Source organism: Solanum dulcamara, chromosome 4, assembly GCF_947179165.1.
Source record: "Solanum dulcamara chromosome 4, daSolDulc1.2, whole genome shotgun sequence".
In the NCBI taxonomy this organism is placed as follows: domain Eukaryota; kingdom Viridiplantae; phylum Streptophyta; class Magnoliopsida; order Solanales; family Solanaceae; genus Solanum; species Solanum dulcamara.
Window position 1 is genome coordinate 18,048,754 of NC_077240.1, and position 20,671 is coordinate 18,069,424.

Sequence of the window (20,671 nt, forward strand, 5' to 3'; positions counted from 1 at the left end):
TATGAAGGGTCATTGGGCACGTAAATGTCGTATGTCCGATCATTTTGTGAAATTTTATCAAGCCTCTCTCAAAAAAAGAGATAATAATATAGAGGCACACTTGAATTTTCGGAATGATGATAATGAAGCAACTCTCTCAAATAAATATGAAGATATTGAGGCAAATCTTGCTTATAGAGATGATGCTTTCGAAGATCTATCAAATATTATATGTTTGATATTATGTTGTCCTTCGTAAAATATTTTAGGCGCAATACATGGATGAAAAATATTTTTATATCATTTTTAATAGTTCAAAAGCATTTTAGACTCTTTTTCGATTGTGTGTGGAGAAAGATATCTTAGACCTCTCATTATTTTGGCATCAAAACTAACTATTGTGTGTGGAGAAAGATGTCTTAGGCCTCTCATTATTTTGGCATCAAAACTAACTATGAGCTTATATAATTTAGTATGAAACTGATTATCTTCTAAAATATAATAAGAACTATGAGCCCGTTTGGATGGGCTTATAAATTGGTCAATTTATAAGTCTTTTTTATCTTATTGTGGTGTTTAGCTAATGCTAACTTTAAGCCATAAAGTTCTTAAAGTCAGCCAAAAATAAAAAGTTAGGATTCCTAATTTTTTTTTCTAAGTGCTTAAAGCCATTTTCTTTGACCATAGAAATTACTTTTACATCTCTTATATTTTAACTAAATTCCCAAACTACCCTTTTTATTCTTTTAACCCTAAAATTCACATTATTTTTCTCATTTCTTCGGCATAAACACTTTTATCCAAATACTTAACTGCTTATTTATAAAAATAACTTTCAGCACTTCAAAATTCTAAAAATACTTTATACATAAAAATTACTTTATTTTAAACTCATCCAAACGGGCTCTATTTTCATTATATATTTATACATTATGGACCAAATAAAATCATGGACCGAATAAAATCAAAGTTGATACACTAAGGACCATTTTGATCATTTTCTCATACCGAACATCTTTAACATAAATATGTAAACTTTGTGATATGTTTTTCTTTCACCTCCCTCCATCTTTCTTCACTCTTCCCCTTCCCGTCCTATTATCCTCCAATGGCTCATTCTCAGCAAATTGAACCCTCCATAAACCCTAACCCTAATCCTTCTCCTCCGGGAGCTCCATCCGCCGTGAATTCTAGACCGTCCGATGAAGACACCAATCGTTCCGCCACCGCCAAACGTCCACGGGAGGAATACGCCGCCGCCACCACGGACGAGTCTGGTTTGTCGGGGGATGATGTGCCTCCATTGAAGAAGCGGGTAAAGGTTTCCCAAGATGTAGTGTACCGTATAGTTGTACCGTCAAGACAGATCGGGAAAGTTATTGGTAAAGCAGGGCATCGTATACAGAAGATTCGTGAAGAAACTAAAGCTACCATCAAAGTTGCTGATGCTATCGCCGTGAGTTATGCAACTTCCTGTTCTGTCTTGATTTTGTTTTATTAATTGTTAAATTCTTGGAAGCTCGAAATTGATTATATGGGTAAATTAGGGCAATTGTTGCAATTGCTTTTGTCGAAATTTGGGATTTTTTGGAATCTAATGAGAAAATTCAATACAAACTTCGTTGAATTGAAGGAATTGAGTTTTTTTTTGTTTAACTGTTGGCTGAATTGCCTAATGATCAATGAATTATATTGGCCTGAGATGAGCTTGAGTGAAGAAACACGATCAGCGAGGATTTATATTACTTACTGCAACTTGAGTGTAGGATTGAGGCGTAGTTGTTGTGTTGTCGTTGGTTCTCTTTTACTCAATGTCAGACTAAGCATAGAGAATTTATTTCTGCTATTATGCATTTGATATTTGCAGCGTCATGAAGAGCGAGTAATTATCATTAGCTCCAAAGACAATGATGATATGTTTAGTGATGCGGAGAATGCCCTTCATCAAATTGTGTCACTTATTTTGAAGGTAACATCTTTGATGAGTGACAACCTATTGAGTCATTTACTTTGAGCATTTCCTGTTTATGTATTCCCAAGTGATGTCTTATACAGTATGGTTTTAGTCTTCTTTCCTGTATTTCATGATATGACCTTTTGATCTGCCAATTACACGCAAAAAAAACTGTTTTATCCTCCAATCCTTGTTATAGCTGGTGTGTCTTTACAATATATCTATGACTCTTTTTCCTGCGTCTGGTACCAAAAACTTAAGTATTTTTGTCTGTTTTTGGAGGCTTAAGGATAGATTTGTTTTCTCATTCCCCAAATATTTCCAGTTTTGCCATAAGTGCGGCAACAATATCTGGGTGTACAACTTCTAAAAAATAAAAAAGGAAACACTTTAGCAGCAATCACTCTGCCAACTGTTTCTGGACCATCAGTTTTTTGGTGATTCCTCTTGTCCTGATATCTTTATATGTGTGTGTGTATATGTATGTTTTCGTATATAGTGTGATCTTGGGCAACCAATTTTGAGAGATCATGATTATCTCCTCTGTGATACTCTCTTGGATCTTACATGTACACTCTGGAGGAGAGGAGATTAAATTGGTTAGGCCATTAAGACTCTCTCTTTTTGATATCTTTGCCTTGAAAGTGGCTTATGTATATTAAGTCGTCTAGGTTTCCTTTACCTTTCATAAAGATAAAAGTAGAACCATCTTCTTCTTGAACAATGTTGTCACAGCTGCTATGTGTGATTCTTCTTGTTGTTTCAAGGTTGGTTAACCCATGAGAACTTTCCCAGGGGGAACTGATCCTTGCCCTATTTTTTATTTTTTTTACCATGATAGGATGATGATGGCAACCTTGACGCACAGAAAGTTGGTGCTGGACATGTGGCAGCAAACACAGTAAGGTTCTTGATTGCTGGTTCTCAAGCAGGTGGTTTGATAGGAATGTCTGGTCAAAATATTGAAACTTTGAGGAATTCTTCTGGAGCTACTATCACAGTTCTTGCTCAACATCAGTTGCCTTTGTGTGCATCTGCTCATGAGTCAGATCGTGTAGTACAGGTGAGAAGTTGGTACAATTGGCCAGTTCATTTCATAAATTGTTTGCATGTCTATGTTTCACACATTCGGTATACTGATGGTTTCTTCAATAAACTACAGTGATGTCATATTAAACCATTTCATTTCTGAGGTGGATAGTGTAGTATATAGCAGTCAAATGTTAAACAATATGTATGAAACATTGAATGTCTGTCGTAGAAAACCTTGGAATTTTGTAGGTTCTCTAATTTTCCTGATGTATCGCTTGTACAACGGTGTTTCCCCATCATTAGTAAGTTATTTTACCTTAAAAGAAAACAGGCAAATCTTAAAAGAAGAGCTATTGTTCAACTAACTTCGATTAAGTTTCTAGCATTATTTGCACATGTAGCTATTCGACTAATCACATGCTTTCAAGAGTTCTCTGTGCTTCTTTTTTGTTGTGACCAGGGTCAACTATAGCTTTAATCATCATTCATTTGTCTGTTGTTAGCTTGAAGTTGTTAGGCAGTTTTGGGATACCGCCTTTCCTGTATAACCTATACAGCCTATAGTTTAGTCACTGTTTATTTGTCTGTTGTTAGCTTGAATGTGAAGGCAGTTTTGGGATTTTGTCTGTTCTGTATAGAGATATTTTTGTTTTGCCTGGGACTTGGATCTCTTTTTACTCATTTCTACCTTTAAGAGCTTTAGCATTTTAAACTTGTGTACTTTCGTTTTGCTTCCTAATTCAGCTTGCAGGAGACATCCCTGCGGTCTTGAGAGCTGTGGTAGAAATTGGCTGTCAATTGAGGTTTAGTAATTTTTAGTCAAGGAGGTTTAATAAATTTTAATTGGCATAATTAGGCTTGTTTGATTATTCTTAAACTATTTAATCCTAATATGTATATTTGACAGGGATAACCCTCCTAAACAAGTAATTTCGATCAGCCCGACATACAATCTTGGTTATTCTCGCCCACCTCATCCACATGTGGATCCATCTTCAGGTTAATTAATCTTCTCTTATAGTATTTTTGAGCTTCTGGCTGATTCACTTGGTGCTATATGAAATTTTTGTTGTATATTTATAATAATAACATCATCCTTGGGACTATTATTGCAGCTGAATATGTAAATCTGACTATGTTAGTTCCCGAATCATTAGCTGGTGGGTTGATTGGAAGGTGTGGCTCCAATATTTCAAGGATCCGTGCAGAGTCTGGAGCGACAATTAAGGTGCATAAATAGCCTTGTAAGATCTTTCGGATTCATCTCTTGTTGTTTTAATGTTTGTGGTGTTGCTTTGTAGGTACATGGTGGGAAAGGTGAGCAGAAACAAAGACAAGTCCATCTTGGTGGTAGTGCACAACAGGTGAAACTTAATTTCTATGTCTCACTTCTTTTTGGTTTGTGTATGTTGACTTCTTGTAATTTATGTTTGTTACAAGTTATTGTTTGGTGAGCTGCAGTTGTATGTCACCCTTCTTTTAAAATGGAACTGTCTTGGAGGATTTAATCTTAGAATAAGCGTAAAGATCTTCAACTAGGCTCTTGTAATTTAAGTTGTTTACCTTTGGAAAAGGTCAATCAATGAGATATTAAGGTATTCAGATCGTGCTGCATCCTTTAATATATTTTTCCGTTCAACAGGTTGCCCTTGCAAAGCAAAGAGTTGATGAATATGTCTATTCCCAGTTGATGTTACAAGCTGGTGGTGAGCAGCTCCAGGATACAATGCAGCTCCAGCAGTCAATGCAGCTGCAACAGTCAATGCATCTGCAACAACAAATGTAATTTTTTGTGTACCCTATTAATTCATTATTGGTTTAAGTCTTAAATAAATAATTTGGACTCCTGTCTGGCATCTAACTTTTCAATGTTGCGTGATGCAGACCCAACACATCTGCTACACTGTTGCCAGGATATAATCATGGTCATGGACTTTATATGAACAGGTAGTTGCATACAAATTGTCCTTAGAAAAGCTGATTGTTATCCCATTATAAGTATCAAAAAGTTTCTGGTACTTTTCTGTCTGTTATAGTAAAATTAGCAAATTTTTTGCTACTGTAAAGTTGGCAGTCTGACACTGAACCTTGAGGCCATTATGGCATAACTTTCTCATACTCCATTGGACTTAGTCACTAGCTCTTTCCGAGTTTGTTTTTGGGTCAATTACTTGGATGCTTTGCTAGGATATCTTATCCACTGGTTGTAGACTATATAATTTGCTAATTGATGGAATGACAATAGTCTATTCTTATATTTGCAGTAACCAAGAAGCTCAAATGATGTCATCATACCCACAAGCATACTCATCAACCACCCCTCAAGCTCCTGCTTACTATGGTCAGTCTTATCCAGCTACACAAATGTAGAGGCAAAAGGGCTTCTCTCTCGTACAGCTTTTCAATCAGATGGTTGATATACACAATGTTGACAATTTCTTGTTGTGTCATTATTTCGATTTCTGATATAAGCATTGGAGATGGTCGGTTTCGGCCAGGATGTCTCTTGTTGATGTTGCGACATAGTTTGCATGAGTTCACTTAATTCGTGGGATATTGATGGAAAAGTTGATGCTTAAAGTTTTATGGTCAGCGAATCTAGTATGTGCCTCTGGGAGCGGCAGATCTACTGAAGGGAGCTTATAATATCAGTTGCATTGAAGGTATAAGCACAGCCCTCTGGATCTTCTGCCCCTTTGTTCTCCTCTGCTTCCACCCTGCCCGGCCCTGCTCCTTGAAAAAGCTCCCAAACCCCGCCCTGGTTTACCTTTGCTGCTTGATTTTCATTTACCTCTGTTGTTTCCATCAGAACAGAAACAGGGATGTGAGAGTATGCATTGCACGTCAGCCGCGGTCACCTCCCATTGAACTGATTTCTGAAGAACTTTAAAAAAGCACTTTGTGCGAATGATTTAGAAATGAGATGATCGGGAGTGATGGATGAGGGAGGGCCGATGGAGAAGCAGAGCTCGGGACAATGGGCTGTAGCAGCAAAAAAGATTGACCCTAGTTCATCGGTTCAATTATTTCCTTTTGGCTCTCAAACCATTCAAATCCCATCACCCCACTTGCTTCTCCCTACCCCTGCCATAGAGCGTTCCCTACGCCCCACCCCGCCCAGCCCCATCATGCATATCATTCCCCTAATCCTGCGCAGTATTGTCTCCCTGTGTATGTCTCTCGAAAGATACACTGTCATATCTTTGACTCATTTATCTTTGATATTTGTTGGTAGAAGCTGATTGACACATTGCGAGTTGATCTCTTACAAAACAGGAGTGGTGTCTATGTTAATCATGGTATACAAGTCTTTGATTAATCCTAGTTGAAAATCAAATCACGTATTGGCAATTTGTGATAATTTTTCAATCGATGATGCGTAATATTATGGAATAATTGTGAGGAGGCCCGTTAATTGATTTCTCGTGCAAATGATAAGGTCGGTTGATGAGTCAAGCATAAAATGTTGCACTCCTTGGGATGATGAAGAATTAAAAAGATAATCTCAACATGGAATTTTGCATAAACTAATACCATATCCAGTTGGACTGATTAGAAAAACAATCTCTGTTTTAATACAACGGTAGGTTATATAAAATTTGCACAATTTTATGCTGTTTAGTTGGTAATGCTGTATATGAAATAAGAACGCATGTCTTGACACTGGTTAGTTAATTCATTTTGTTCAGTTTTTTCTTGAAATATTGTTGATTTAAAGTAAAGTTGTACTACTAATTATAAAAAGCTTATTTCCAACTATGGGTAATAACATTATTTGTAGACATTTAAATAACAACGAAATCTCTTTTCTAGTCGAGCGTAATAATAGAGTGAGAATTTTCCAATTCGCACAATTTCTTCTTACTTTTAATCAGCTTAAAGCAGGCCTACTGAGACCTTGAAAGAAAGAAAAACATAAAACCAGAAAGTTGTCAAAAAAAAATTAAATAACATGAAAGAAGAACGAAGTGACTGCAGCTTTAACTATCACTTTCATCAATAATTAACTCAACCCAAATAACAGACTGACAAGAAAAAGTTAAAAAGATCTACTTATCATCATTAATAAGAAGTACAAAGTAATAACTATTTGAATTACATATTTTATATCTAATAGAATAACTTTAGGAACCTTCAAATGTTGGAGGCCTTAAGCAAGTGACCTAGAGGTAGAGCCACCTGAGAACAAATTCTCAAACAATTTGGGGGCCATTTCTGGAAGATTTACAGGCTGATGAGGAGCCATGAAATTGACAATCTTTTCATGAATATTATACCTGCAAGAACCAAAACCAAGCTTTATAATCTAGGAAATCAAAATACAACCTTGCACGATATAATTGTTAATCAATTACCGGATTTTACGACTCTTTGAAGCACGACGATCAACAATTTTTCGTTTCTTTGTTTGCAGTCTCTTCAACGCATAGAATGCTGTCTCTGTAGTTGATAAACAATTGGTTAGCTTTTAGGCGTTCTTTTTCCAAGAAACAAAAAAAGGCTAGAAATGCATTCTCAGCCAAACACAAAAACTATATCATATGAATACATTTTCTGAGAAAAGCTCATCTACAGCTGTAATTCTTTAGAAACTTATTCATGCTGCATACATGAAATGAAAAGAATAGATTTGGCATTCATGTAAAAGCAGGGATTTCTGAAAATGATAGATACATAATTCATGTGAAGAAAGCAGAAACATTCTTGAAGCAACATAGGAAACTAAAAAAAACATATCACATTGTACAGTACGATTAGCTGACATACGACGGTCGAAATCATAGGAGAAAGACGAAAAACATTGAACATGATGTTGCAGGTATACACATCAAAGATGAGGATAACCACATTTTCCTAATATCATACATCACCATGGAGGAAGGTGGTACTTTTGAAACATAACCACCTTATTTTGAAGAGGGGGTGGGGGCGTTGAGCATCTTACCAGATGATGCAGGATCTACTGCCTCAAAAAACTCCTTCAGCAATTGCTGATAAAATTCAGAGTCATCCAGAAGTTCTGGATCACCATCCATGTTTGTTCCCTGATCCAAGTTAAGAATAATGAGATGTGCTTTCTGAAAAAGAATAATCCATGCAAGAGAATTCTCAAACAAAAACTAATGCATTTGTACATGGAGAATGACATTACCACACCTGTGACAATTGCATAAACCTAATAAAGCTTGTAGCATGCCTAAATTCTTCTAAGCAACACATTCAACAAGGAGATCCACTCTTATATCAATTGGACTTTAACAGCAAACACTATTCAAGCCAAAAATTGACAAAATGCATAAACAACACATTGATACCTGTCCATTGCCAGTAGCATCTGGAACCTGCACAGAAGCAGACACATAAATCAAAACTAAGGAAAACAGAAAAAAGAACTTGTCATAAAATTACAAAACATGGCCTTTCTCAAATCAACTCAAAGTGAGACTTACAGTTCCAAATAGGGCAACTGCCGATCTACTTTGCTGCATTCCTTTTATCATTTTGCTAGGATCCCTAATATAACCAGCAACTTGTTGACTAATATCCTGTAATATCAGAACATTAATACTAATATCCTGTTTGATATCAGAACATTAATTCTAGTCATTGTGATTGTTGCTGTATGTAGCATCTTCAAGTCTCAGAAATAAACCTGATTAAATGCTTGCAATTTGCCTTTGATCGCGGCAGCACCAGAGGTAACCTGGGTCTTTCTCTGCCATTTATCTATTGATTTGTCCCTAAAAGCAGCCATCCTATCACACAAGAATTGTCAACATCAATTTCTGATAACAGGTCAATCTATCTAGCAAAGGGAGAAAGGGCAAAACAAACTTGTCGCATGAGAATTGCAATGCTGATAGAAGGGATAAGCATTAGCGATTCTGGAACCTAATTTTTGGTGTTGTGCAAATACTCACAGCTATGCAGATTTTGTTCCTAACTATTATAGAGGTATATAAAATCTGACTCTAGAACAACACTAACAATGGATGTAGAACCTAATTCTTCACAGGGGAAGCAGGAATCTAACCTGCTGCTTAGAAGAATGTAATAGGCTATGAGAAACAATCGCTAGAACAAAAGCAATTGAAAAGGTCATCTACAACTTTCCAGGGCTTATGGCCCCAAGTTTCCACGCCTTCCAGTTTAAACAATTAAATTAATACTACTAACATGGATTAACAATCTTGATGATGTTGCGATCAAGGTTCTTCCTCTCCTTTTTCATTTGATTTCCAGTTGTGTTTAGGTCAACAACAAATGGTAAAAGCAAATTGCTATCTTAATTAGCTCTAATTAATTCAAATGAAAACTTATAATTTCTCTATCCCAATTCGTATGACTTTCAAGTTTGGGAGGTTCGAAAATATTTGATAACAATTTCATTTCTATACGACTTTCAGAACCTTCAAGACTTCCAAGTTTTAAAGTGTGGTATGATATTTTTTTCTGTCAGCTAAGTTCTGAACCATTGCTTGATATGCTCTGCACTATGACTAATATATTACTAAGTCAAATTAATATCCTAAACTGCTCATAGGACTGTCATAGAATATTTGTATGAGGGAGTATAAGGTTAAATACGAACTTACATACACATAGTTCTTATTTTGCTCTCAGCTCTCTAGAACTAGACAGAGGTCACATACATGGAGTAAAGGCATACATACTTGGGGAACAGTAGAAAAACATAAGAATAAGATATCTTTTGTTTCTCTTAAGAGGTTTAAGATAATTATGACACACAAGTCTTATCTTGCTCTTGGGGAAGGGCACATTCAGACATGTCATACAAATAGACAAAGGCATGCATGGAGTAAACACAAAGGACCTGGAGAAGAGATAAATAAGATAAATGAAAAGAAACTGGTTTTCCATTACTCATAAGCAGTGGAAACTGGAAAGTGTGCAAGGCAGACAAGGTAGAACAAAGTGAAGATTGTATCCACCAGATTCTGTTACCTCACCCCACTTAGGCCTTAGCTTCTTCCAGCACCAGTCTATTGCTCATTTTGATTATAGTAAAACACAAAGAGAAATGCACTTAGCATCCAAACATTTCCTTCTTGTGAACTATTATATCATAATTTGGGTTCATGCATTTAAAATCATACCCAAGTTTTAAATTCGACAAAAGACAAAAATTACTAGGATTCAGGCATTGTATATTCACATTCTGCCAATGATGTATCCAGCTTAGGCTTTACTGGTGTTCTATAATAAGCAAATGAAATTGGCAAGGAAATGCTTACACACAAATTTGGCCATATCTTCTGTTATTTTCTGTAAGTGATCATAATCACTTCAGTTAGTTGGTATTATTTGAAGCCCAGACCATATAACTTATGTTCTGCTTAGAAAGTGTTCAGGCTTTTTAGCTTCCAGGAATAATACATGTCAATCCCCTTAAATGCTTAGGCCAAACATAGGTGCAGCATCGGTAATTTTCTTTTCCTTTTTTTATAAGTGGAAGACTGATAAACATCCACCGGCTATGTTGGCTGAATTTCCACCTAAATCACACTCTTCTTCCTAGTTTTTACAGTTATAAGGTTGGAAGTTTCTCCTGATTTGTCATATAAAACATGTATATCTTGTAGCAAGCAAATTGAGGCAGTGATCTAACAGAACACAAAAAAAGTTGACAGGCAGCTATAAAACAAGGAATGCGGCAGTAAGCCTCAGCTAAACATTCTTACCTTGAATGCATTTGAGAAATCTTATGCCAATCTTCATCAACTTCACCTGACCTTACAGAATCTTCCGAAAGCTTCGACCGTTTACCAGAATTAACTTCAGAAAGAAAATTACAGAAAAATCAAGCAGTGAATATATTAATCCCAAAAGATGTGTATGGTGTCTTTGAGCTTATGAGAAAAAATGATGTTCATTAGGCCCTTAAATATGAAAAATGTGCAAAACAGGGACTTGGTTTTCCAGTTTGGCAACATTACTAAAATATGGTGATTTATGAAAGAATTTCCAGGAATTCTTTTTCAGTTGGTCACAGACAACAGGGGCTTATAGAATTTTACTTGGGAACCACTGTTTAGATCTGCAACATAGAAGCAAATTGGTTTATTTTGCATGTCTTGAAAATCTAGCAAATTTCTGACCCTCTATAACCTAATCTATTTGGTGCTTTTAAACAAGTCCCCAGGTCCTTTCCAGTAGTCAATACATTGAGTTTGAGGATCAGATTTTGATAAGGAACATTTTGCTGCATCCTAATTTTAGTAATATTTTACTAATTACTACTACTATTATTAGATTGTTTCAATAAGAAAATTCAGATTTTCAAAAACTCGGAATAAAGAACATTAAACACTCAAATTTTGCATATAGATGCAACTCATCGCATGGCTACATAATCAAAGCTACATGTCATACCGCCTATTGATTGAGTAATTGATGGATTCTTCTCCAGTAGTACCTGTCAATTTTTTTTTGAATAACCGGTTAAATAAGCAAAGAGGAACTGTATTAACCTGAACACAAGATAACATTCCCTTCATCCTACTTCATGAGCCATATATTCACTATGCATAGCAATCAAAAAATCAGTTGACTTTGTTCGACCTATAAGCTTTAAAATTTTATTACAAGACAAACAATTTTGAAGTTTGAAGATTATTTGGCAAGAGAATATTGCTAACAGATCACAGTTTAACTATTTAGCAAGGTGCTTACAATATGACTATTCAGTGAAGTGTTAAGGATATATTGGCATATCAAAATGGCAACGCTATCACATAATGGGGCCACGGAGGGAGGAACAATGGTCAGGTTTCCAGAAAAACAAAAGCATACTAATCTTTAGTTACACCAAAAGAAAATCAACTATGAAGTAAAATTCTCGCTGTACCTCTTGCAATTCCAGTATAGAATCCAAGGTTTTACTGGAAGAGGCAAGAAGATCCGAATATGCATCTTTAACTGTGTCCTCCGAATCACAAAAGGAAGACCTCATTGGTTCCTGCAGGCAGTCAACAAGCGTTCAAGTTCAATTTGTCAATATCATGAATCTAGTGCTGGTGATGAAACAAAACGGTAACCCAGTGAACCTGCGGAAGTCTATTGGCGTTCGAGAAAGCCTTTTGCAGCAAGAATCTTAGCTCAAGTGTCTTGTCCCAGAGAGCCTTTGGGAAATTAAAAGAGAAAAAAAAAGAAATAAGTTAACAACATATTTTGAAAATTAAGACAGACAAGCTTGGACAATGCAAGTAGGAGATAGCAAGCCATTAATCATATATTACTCTAGGTTAAATACTTGAATTACAAGTCAATCATTAATCATATTACTTGAAAAGAATAATCATGTAAATGATATTAGTACTATAGCTAAAATTTCAGCCATTGGCAAGCCAAGAAGCAACAGAAGTATAGTTTATATGCAACTCAATCATATAGTATCTATTGGAGATACAACATAGATATTAATGGAAAACATACAGGGAAACAAATCACGTCCAATCACATGATAGCGATTTATGTTCCCTGTAACGAGGATTACTTTTAATTGAAGCAACAGGAAGTGTGCATTATTACCAAATAAACGATAGTAACAAGATAAAACTAAAGATTATCGTCTGTGCCATCTGGTACATTATACCTTCTGATTTTTAACTGCTTGACCTTTGAGAAGATCCTCATCCTTATGTTGCGTCAGATTCTTCAAAAGATCTCTGTGCACATAATAACCGCCAAAATCAAATGTCTACCAATAGTAGGCAAGAGTACCACATCTTTGATAGCAAGAACGTCCTACTTGTTTACTGCTGACATTATTTATCTTTGAGACTTACTACGTGATCATCAAGACTTGAACCAAACTGAACAAGGAAATCCCGGCTGAAGCTTGATAAAAATATGATGCAAGTTACTTAATACTGGAAAGACACATCAAACTGTGGAGAAACTTTGATACAATTATGATGAAAGTTTTTTTAATATTAGCTAGATGGATTAAATCCATTATTAAACAAGTGATCTTAGAAATTGTGATATGAATCACTTTTTATGCCAGAAGCCTATGTGTCTCTAATGAGATTGAAGAGCAAATACATAGTAATTAGGTGATAAGTTCAAAATAGAAACAATAATTCTTATAAATGCAGACATGAAATGTATTGCATCTTTTACTCACATTTCATAAACAACAACAACGAACCCAGTGTGATCCTTGTAAAGAAAGAAACTTACTGTTCCTTGTGCCTAAGCTCCATATATTCTTTCTCGAGTTCTTCCATTTCAGCAATTTTATGTTCCTCGGTCAGTTTCTCTCGCTCTTCTTCTTCTTGATCTCCTTCCTCATCTTCCTCTTCATCTTGTTCTCCACTTTCGTCTTCGTTGCTGTAATGGTCGATGTCATCGTCATTGTCAGTATAGTCATTGTTGTCGTCATCAAAGTTCTCAGCCTAAGCATATTAGAGAACATATATCATATATAAACTATTTGTAACAAAAAACTCAAGGACAGAACCAGATAAGTACTTAAGAGTAATTTTAAGCTAAGTTGCGCTGACTCTTCACTTTCGATGTGGCACCCGTGTTGGATTCTCCCTTGAGAATCCGACACGCAGCCATTGACATTTTTGAAGAGTCCGAGCAACATAGATTTTAATGGAGAAAACTAACATCATCCGACATCTCATTTAATATTTCATCATTCTCAAATTCAGAGTTGCTTTCACTCTCCTCTACTTTCATCGATCTCTTTGAAGACGTGCCCATTTTCCGCCTCCTAAATCTAAAGAAACAAACAAAAAAAAAGAATTCATCAGTTATCAATCGGGTTATTAGAAGTGCGACAGGACAAAAACACAGCCTATTTTTTCGAACAGTAATATTTAAAAGGTGAGCTGGAAATCACAAGACACACTCTAAAGGCGTGGAGTTGGCTATAGTGGAGTGCTTTCCTTGTGCAGTATGTCATAGTATTTTGCTTTATACATCTCCATATACAGTTCACTCTCTATCAATTGACAACCTTGATAGACCAAAGGTTACTAATTTAGGCATATCATCAAACACATTGTCAACAATACAATAAGCCAATTACTAGTTTTAAATTTCTGAGCCATAATTACAGGAAAACAAATAGTCAGACTCAGAATTAAACTAGAAAAGAAAAGAAAAAAATAAAGTATACATGTGTTGCAGTTGAAGCAACAAGTTCCTAGTTTAGGAGGGCGGCTCAACCCTAAAGCCACTAAAGAACCAAGAATCCCCAAATTCAGTTCGCTCAAATACGAAAACATACCGAAGATGCACAACAAAAGAAATAAATTCCACCGATTAAACGAAGAACCAAAAGCACTTGAGTGACGAAGGCGATGTAAAATGTTAATATTAATGGTGAGAAGCACCGGTTGGAAGAAACCCTAAAAGTAGAATAAAAAAAAAATAGGCATTTGTTGTTAATTTCTTACTAATTATTATGCACATATTTTTAAAAAATTATTATTGATATAATTTTTTTTAAAATCGTAAGCAATTAAATTTATAGATATTTTTTATTTTTTCTTTATCTAATTTACTCTAATTTGAATCAATCGTATTTTAATATTGGCTTTGTAAAATTGTTTTTAATTCTTTCGGATGTTTCATTAAACATTTCAACCTCAAACTAATTAGATCATCAAATATTTAAATTTAAATGTCATAACTTTGTATGTCTTCTAAAGGTATCAATCACTATAATATTGATTTTTGTAATTTAAAGTATTACAAAATATTATATAAAAAATAATATTCTAATTAACATATTCAATGAAGTGAAGTCTTAATTTTATTTTAAAACTCTTTTAGAATAATTTTGATAGTTCATATAATAATTAATTATATTAAGAAGTTTTCAAAACTATAATCGATAAGAGAGATTTATACATTTGTATTGTTATGTAACGTACAATAATTTATATATATTTATTTTTGTCTTACAAAATATTACAAAAAAATGTTATATAGACAATTAAAAAAATTAATTATTAAATTATAATCTATTACAATATTTTTTTAGAATTTATGAAAATAAATCATGCGTAAGAAGCTACACCACATCAAATCATGGTGAACTTTCTAGTAAAAGAAGGAGAAAAAATTTAATATATAAATTTAGTTATAAAATTGAAAGAAGAAGAAATGTGTAAATAAAAGTTGAGAGCATTACCAGGTATGGAACTCAACCACCAACTTTTAACAGGAGAAAAACAAAGGTTTTTGCTTTGGAGTGAAGACATGTAAGTTGCTCCAACCCGTCGTTTGATGAGGCTTTAATTCGATGTTTGCGGGTCACTCGTTTATACATCTATACACAATTTATGATAATCTGTTTGACATTGCTCCTAAAGTTCTTAATTTTAGAAACACTTTTAAAAAATAGTTTTTCAAAAAAGTATTTTGAAAAACAATAATTTGTGTTTGGTTAAAGTATATTTTATAAGCAAATTGTATTTGATTAAATTAAAAAAAAAATACTTCTAAGAGTCAAATTACGATAAAAGACAAGTATCAATGCACTTTTAAGTTTAATATTATTTTATAGAGATAAATTATTTTAAATATTTATTATAAAAAATTAATTTAATTTTTATTTTTAATAAATTAAAGTGTACATATTCAAATTTTTAATTAATATTATACATTTTTTGGATTAAAATAACAAATAAAAACAATATTATAAAATAATATTTTTAAAAATAAATATTAATATGATGATTTAAATATAATTAAAAATACCAAGCAAATAAAAAATAAAATTATTCCACAAATTAAATCACTGCATACGAAAATTTTCCCATATAAATAAATAAATATAAAGGATATATTGGTAAATATGTATATATGACAGGAATATTTTGGTTTTGAAAAAAAATTATGCCACTGCTTCTACTTTTTTTAAGATGCAGAAAATTTTAGTTTATTCCCAACAACAAAAAAACTGTTTAGACTTCCATTTAATAGTAGTTTTACCTACCTACAACAATACCAAGCAAGCTCTTAGGCTCCTAGCAACGGTATTTAATTAGCAAAGGCTTACTACATCAATAATTTTTCAAATTTGTCAGTAAAATTCATATAAACAATCCAACTACGGCTTGTTTAATCAAGGACTTGACACATGATATAGTGTTTCTATTAAATATATTGGGTTCAAACTTTTAGAAAACTATTTTGTATGTGTTCTGAAATGTTCATTACGTAAATGAGTTAATTAATTAAAGTATGTCACATATGCTAATTATAGAAATTAATACATTTAGTTGCACAATTTTCCCTTTAAATGGGTTGGTATTAAATTTTGGGTTAATTTCGAATATATATGATAAAGTAATTAGTTACTACAAATATCATCATGTTTTATTAACATAAAAAAAATCAAAAGTCATAGAAAGTATAAACTGATTATACAATATAGCTTGTCAAAAGTTATAAAAAGCATACACTGATTATACAAAATAACTCACTTATACATGAGTCATACACTGATTATACATTATGATACACTAAAAAATTTGAATATAGCTTAACTATACATGAAGTATACGCTAGCTATTCAATCTCGATCAACTCAAAATCACCTTTAAGCTCTAAACAGTCCAAAAAATTAGATGTGAAATCCTCTTGATGTTCCGAGTCGTTTGATATATAATTTTTTTGAAATAATTATTGTTTTCGGTATGTCAAAATATATAAAAAAAAATTAGAAAAAAAAAAGAGAAGAAGAAGAAGAAGGGGGAGGAAGAAGTAGGAAAAGAAGCCATTCATGGTGAAACTGAAAGGAAGAAGAAGAAGAACATATTTGACCAATTTCATTAATTTTGATATATTAGACCAATTTTTTGATAAAGCAAAAGAGGTGAATGGCCACTTTGCATAATTTAGCCATTCTTATCATGCATTGAATGGCCCAAGTTTGAGCCATAGACCGTAAAAGTTGTGCAACAACCAAAACCCTTTTTTTTATTGGAAAAATTACGCGCATAAGCAAATATATACTAGTTAATTAGCTAACATAGCTATAATTTGAATTAATTATGGCTCGCGGCAAACATCTAATTGTAATTACTGTTTGAATTTTGTATAATTCGCGCGATTATATAATTGAGTTTTGTATAATTCGCACAATTTATACAAATCCTGTGCGCAAATCGAATTATATAGCGAGATATACAAACACTACAAATTGTATAGCGAATTATACAAACGTTGTGTATGAATTATATAGTGAAATATACAAACGTTATACAAAAACTGTGAATTGTATAGCGAATTATACAAATGTATACAAATGTTGCTCGAATTATACAAACGTTGCTATAACTATAACTACAAATTGTAATTAGCAAATTATAGCTATGGAACATAATTAAGATATTTTTGAGTGTCTATATGCGAAAATTCATGATTATAAAGTGTTAGCAAAAGCACAATTCTAAGATTTAGGCATTTGAACAATACTTGACGTTAAAGACGAAGTAAAATACATTGCAAAGTTCAAATTATGTTTTGACATGAATTGAATTTGAAAAGAAACAGAAAATTTTATCAAATATCGAAGTTTCACTATGGCTATAATAATATCGAGAAATAGTGATCTTCAATATCTATGTAAGTACTGAAATATTATTTATTCAAATAGAGATGGTACAAAGGTTTGAAATGTTTAACTGCATCAACTGATTTTAGGTATCCAATTGTGTCACCTATGCTGCTAATAAAACTCTTGAAAAAAAGCTGTAAAACCGTATACATTTTTCTTAAACATATAGTTGTATACTTGGTACACATTTTTTCTTCCATAATAATATTAAAAATCAAACCTATACAATTAAGGAAAATTATGTGAAATGATAAATATTATTAGTGTATTATATAATAGGCATAATTCATCGGTAGCTCCTAAAATTGGCACCAACTTTCACTTAAATACCTCAACTAGGCTTTGTTCATTTTAGACACCTCAAGTAAGGTCTCGATCTGTCATTTTGACGCTTTTTTTATAATCACCCAAATATCTAAAGTGTGTGTAATACACTTGACGATGATATGTCAAAGTGGTCAATTAAATGAAGACATGTGGCATATATATCAAAAATAATTTTGAAATAATGACTTTTGAGTAAAAAAAAAATGGTCATTAACTTGATGACATGTGGCATTTTATACCCAAATAATAATTAAAAAAAAAAAGATATTCATCACTTCTAAAAAAAAAGTGATTTTCGGAAAAAAGAAAAAACCCACCCCTCACTTCGTCGTCTTCTTCACCCACCCGATCCAGTCGTCTTCACCACGACTCCACCTCCACCTCCACTCAGCCCACCCCCAACTCCTCCTCCTCCCTATCAGGTCGTCTTCTCCATCTCCACCCACTCCAACCCCAATTCCTTCCCCATCCATATTGTCTTCTCAAGAACACTATCAAAAGAAACTATTTTGAAAAAATTATTTTACAATGACATAATTTTTTCTTAAGAACACAAATCGAGCACATTTTGCCAATGTCTCTGTGACCTTTATAATTTTATCAATTAAGTCTCATTGTAAAATTTTCAAGTTTATAGAAGAATTTCGTAGTCTTATAAGATCCATAAGACTTATAAATTGTTCAGAAGAAAAAATTAATCTGATATCAATATTAGATAGCAATATTTCATGTCAATGAGTGGTAAACTACATATAAATGACTGAAATTTCAGTTACGTAAGTCTATATAACTGTTGTGCAGAAAGTTAACAATCTCTGCTCTAGTCTACAAGCAATTTGAACAACAAAGGTATAACGATAATGGAATTTTGCAGAGCGCTTCCATTGAAACCCAGTCTGAAAGGTTTGATTTTGCGAAAAAATTTAACCTTGAAAAATAGTAGCTAGAAAATGGAGAAGAACAAGAACAAGAAAAAAAACAATATATTTTTTTAAAAAAAACGCTCTTCACGCACTCAAAATGGGTGCAGCACACGCAATGTGCCAAGTCAGCACAAAGTATCAAAATAACACCTCGGGACCTTATTCGAGACGTCTAAAATGAATAAAGTTTTGTTGAGGTGTCTAAGTGAAAGTTGGTGCCAACTTTAGGGGGTCAACGATGAATTCCGCCTATATAATATAGCTATAGTTTCACATAAATATGAATCGCGGCTACATTTCAATGAAATTTGCTATTATACAAATCGAGGACTCATATACAAACCTGAAAGTGAATTTAAGGGCTCATTTACAAATTTCTAAATTAAATTTGTATTTTTTTTTTTGTATTTATATATTTCGGGGCTCTTAACAAATATATGGGGGCTCATATACAAATCTCTAAAGGTTTGTATTTGTATAAAAAATGAATTTAGGGGCTCATATGTAAATCTCTAAAGCAAATTTATATTTCTATATATAATCTCTTTGAAAATTCACTTTGTATAATGCAGCGAGATATACAAATGAAAATTAGTATAACAACTGAGACTATAGCTATGAAACGTAATTAGAAAAACTATAGCTAAGTAGCCTAATTATGTTTCAAGCCTTATTTTAGAAAGTTCCTTCACAATTAAATCCCAAATCTAACTCAAGTAATAATTACTCTATAAGTAATAGTTGCAACATTTCACAAACAGCCACACGTGCAATTTGGAGAATTTTGGTCTGTATCATTTAATTAAGTTATTAATTTTCAATCTTTACACAAAGTGCTGATGATTGCACATGTACATACTCAAATATCTCCTAATTTGACGCCATTGTATGTCTGTACCTCGTTAATTAAGGTTCTTTTACGAAATTTATTTTTTTGGTAGTTTTTTAATATTAAAAACAAAAAAAATGAAAATTTTATTCTCTGGCCCTGCACACGTGCGACTAGTTACCGGCCTCGGACTACCTACTTAGCTAGATTTGAATGTATGCTAGTCGGGCTTCAACATGAACACCCAACATCACGAGATAAATAAAAGAAAATGTATGTCAACACCACTATAAAGCACTTATGCTCTCCAATATAATGAAATCTTTCCCAAATATATTGGTTGCTGCTGCATTGTGTCATAACTTGTAACCCCGAAACATAAACCAAATATTGTGGTGTATCACAAATTTTATAATAAAAATGGGAAATTTTGTATCTAGAAAGATATGAATGTAGATATTATACTTGTAACAAAATTACTATGGGTGTGTTCAGTAGGAAGATATATATATATATTTGGAATTTGCCTAATCGTCTATAGAAATAAATAAATAAATAAATAAATAAATAAATAAATAAATAGAGGCGGACCTATCTGGTGGCGTAAGGGTGCACGTGCATCGGATAGCTTTTTTTTTTTGTATATACTATATAGATAATCTAAGAAAGAACGATTTATTTAATTGTATATTCTTATAATCAAAACTCATTTTAATGCACTGATTGAAGCTGTGATCGTATCTCACATCACTACGGGGTCGTTTGGTTGGGATACTAGTGATGATGGAATTAGTAATGATAGGATAAGTTATGCTGGATAAATTATGATAGGATTAGTTATGTTGAGAGTAATTTTTATTGCCTGTTTGGTTTGCCATATTCAAAATTATACTCATGGCATAAATCTAAAAATAAGCTGTTCGTTTACAAAAATACCCTCCACGTTTTTTTGTTTTATCTACTTAGCAGGGTTTTAGTTATTCATTCTTAAAAATAAAATTTTCATCTTATTTAGCTTA

The 20,671-nt window shown here is 33.2% G+C and overlaps 2 protein-coding genes across 4 annotated transcripts; one reads left to right on the top strand and one right to left on the bottom strand.

The window, feature by feature from the left end:
* Nucleotides 1-1,006: 1,006 nt before the first annotated feature.
* Nucleotides 1,007-6,259, top strand: LOC129886738 (flowering locus K homology domain-like). 3 transcript variants are annotated; one of them, XR_008766247.1, is made up of 11 exons: nt 1,007-1,435; nt 1,847-1,948; nt 2,775-2,996; nt 3,710-3,768; nt 3,873-3,964; nt 4,081-4,193; nt 4,267-4,329; nt 4,608-4,747; nt 4,850-4,912; nt 5,230-5,628; nt 5,775-6,259. XR_008766247.1 is itself a non-coding variant. In XM_055961564.1 (10 exons), the coding sequence occupies exons 1-10, from the start codon at nt 1,088-1,090 to the stop codon at nt 5,333-5,335; spliced, it is 1,308 nt and encodes a 435-aa protein (XP_055817539.1). In that variant the 5' UTR covers nt 1,007-1,087; the 3' UTR covers nt 5,336-6,259. The 3 variants fall into 3 exon arrangements, 1 of the variants encoding a protein (XP_055817539.1); XR_008766248.1 differs by having other exon boundaries at nt 5,780-6,259; XM_055961564.1 differs by having other exon boundaries at nt 5,230-6,259.
* A 675-nt stretch (nt 6,260-6,934) lies between these two features.
* Nucleotides 6,935-14,363, bottom strand: LOC129886739 (uncharacterized). Its single transcript, XM_055961565.1, has 14 exons — nt 14,232-14,363; nt 13,607-13,718; nt 13,172-13,386; nt 12,582-12,654; nt 12,034-12,108; nt 11,835-11,945; nt 11,360-11,402; nt 10,669-10,762; nt 8,619-8,721; nt 8,416-8,511; nt 8,281-8,307; nt 7,911-8,010; nt 7,321-7,405; nt 6,935-7,242 (listed from the first exon to the last, which is right to left on the bottom strand). The coding sequence occupies exons 2-14, from the start codon at nt 13,700-13,702 to the stop codon at nt 7,116-7,118; spliced, it is 1,245 nt and encodes a 414-aa protein (XP_055817540.1). The 5' UTR covers nt 13,703-13,718; nt 14,232-14,363; the 3' UTR covers nt 6,935-7,115.
* Between the last annotated feature and the right edge of the window lie 6,308 nt (nt 14,364-20,671).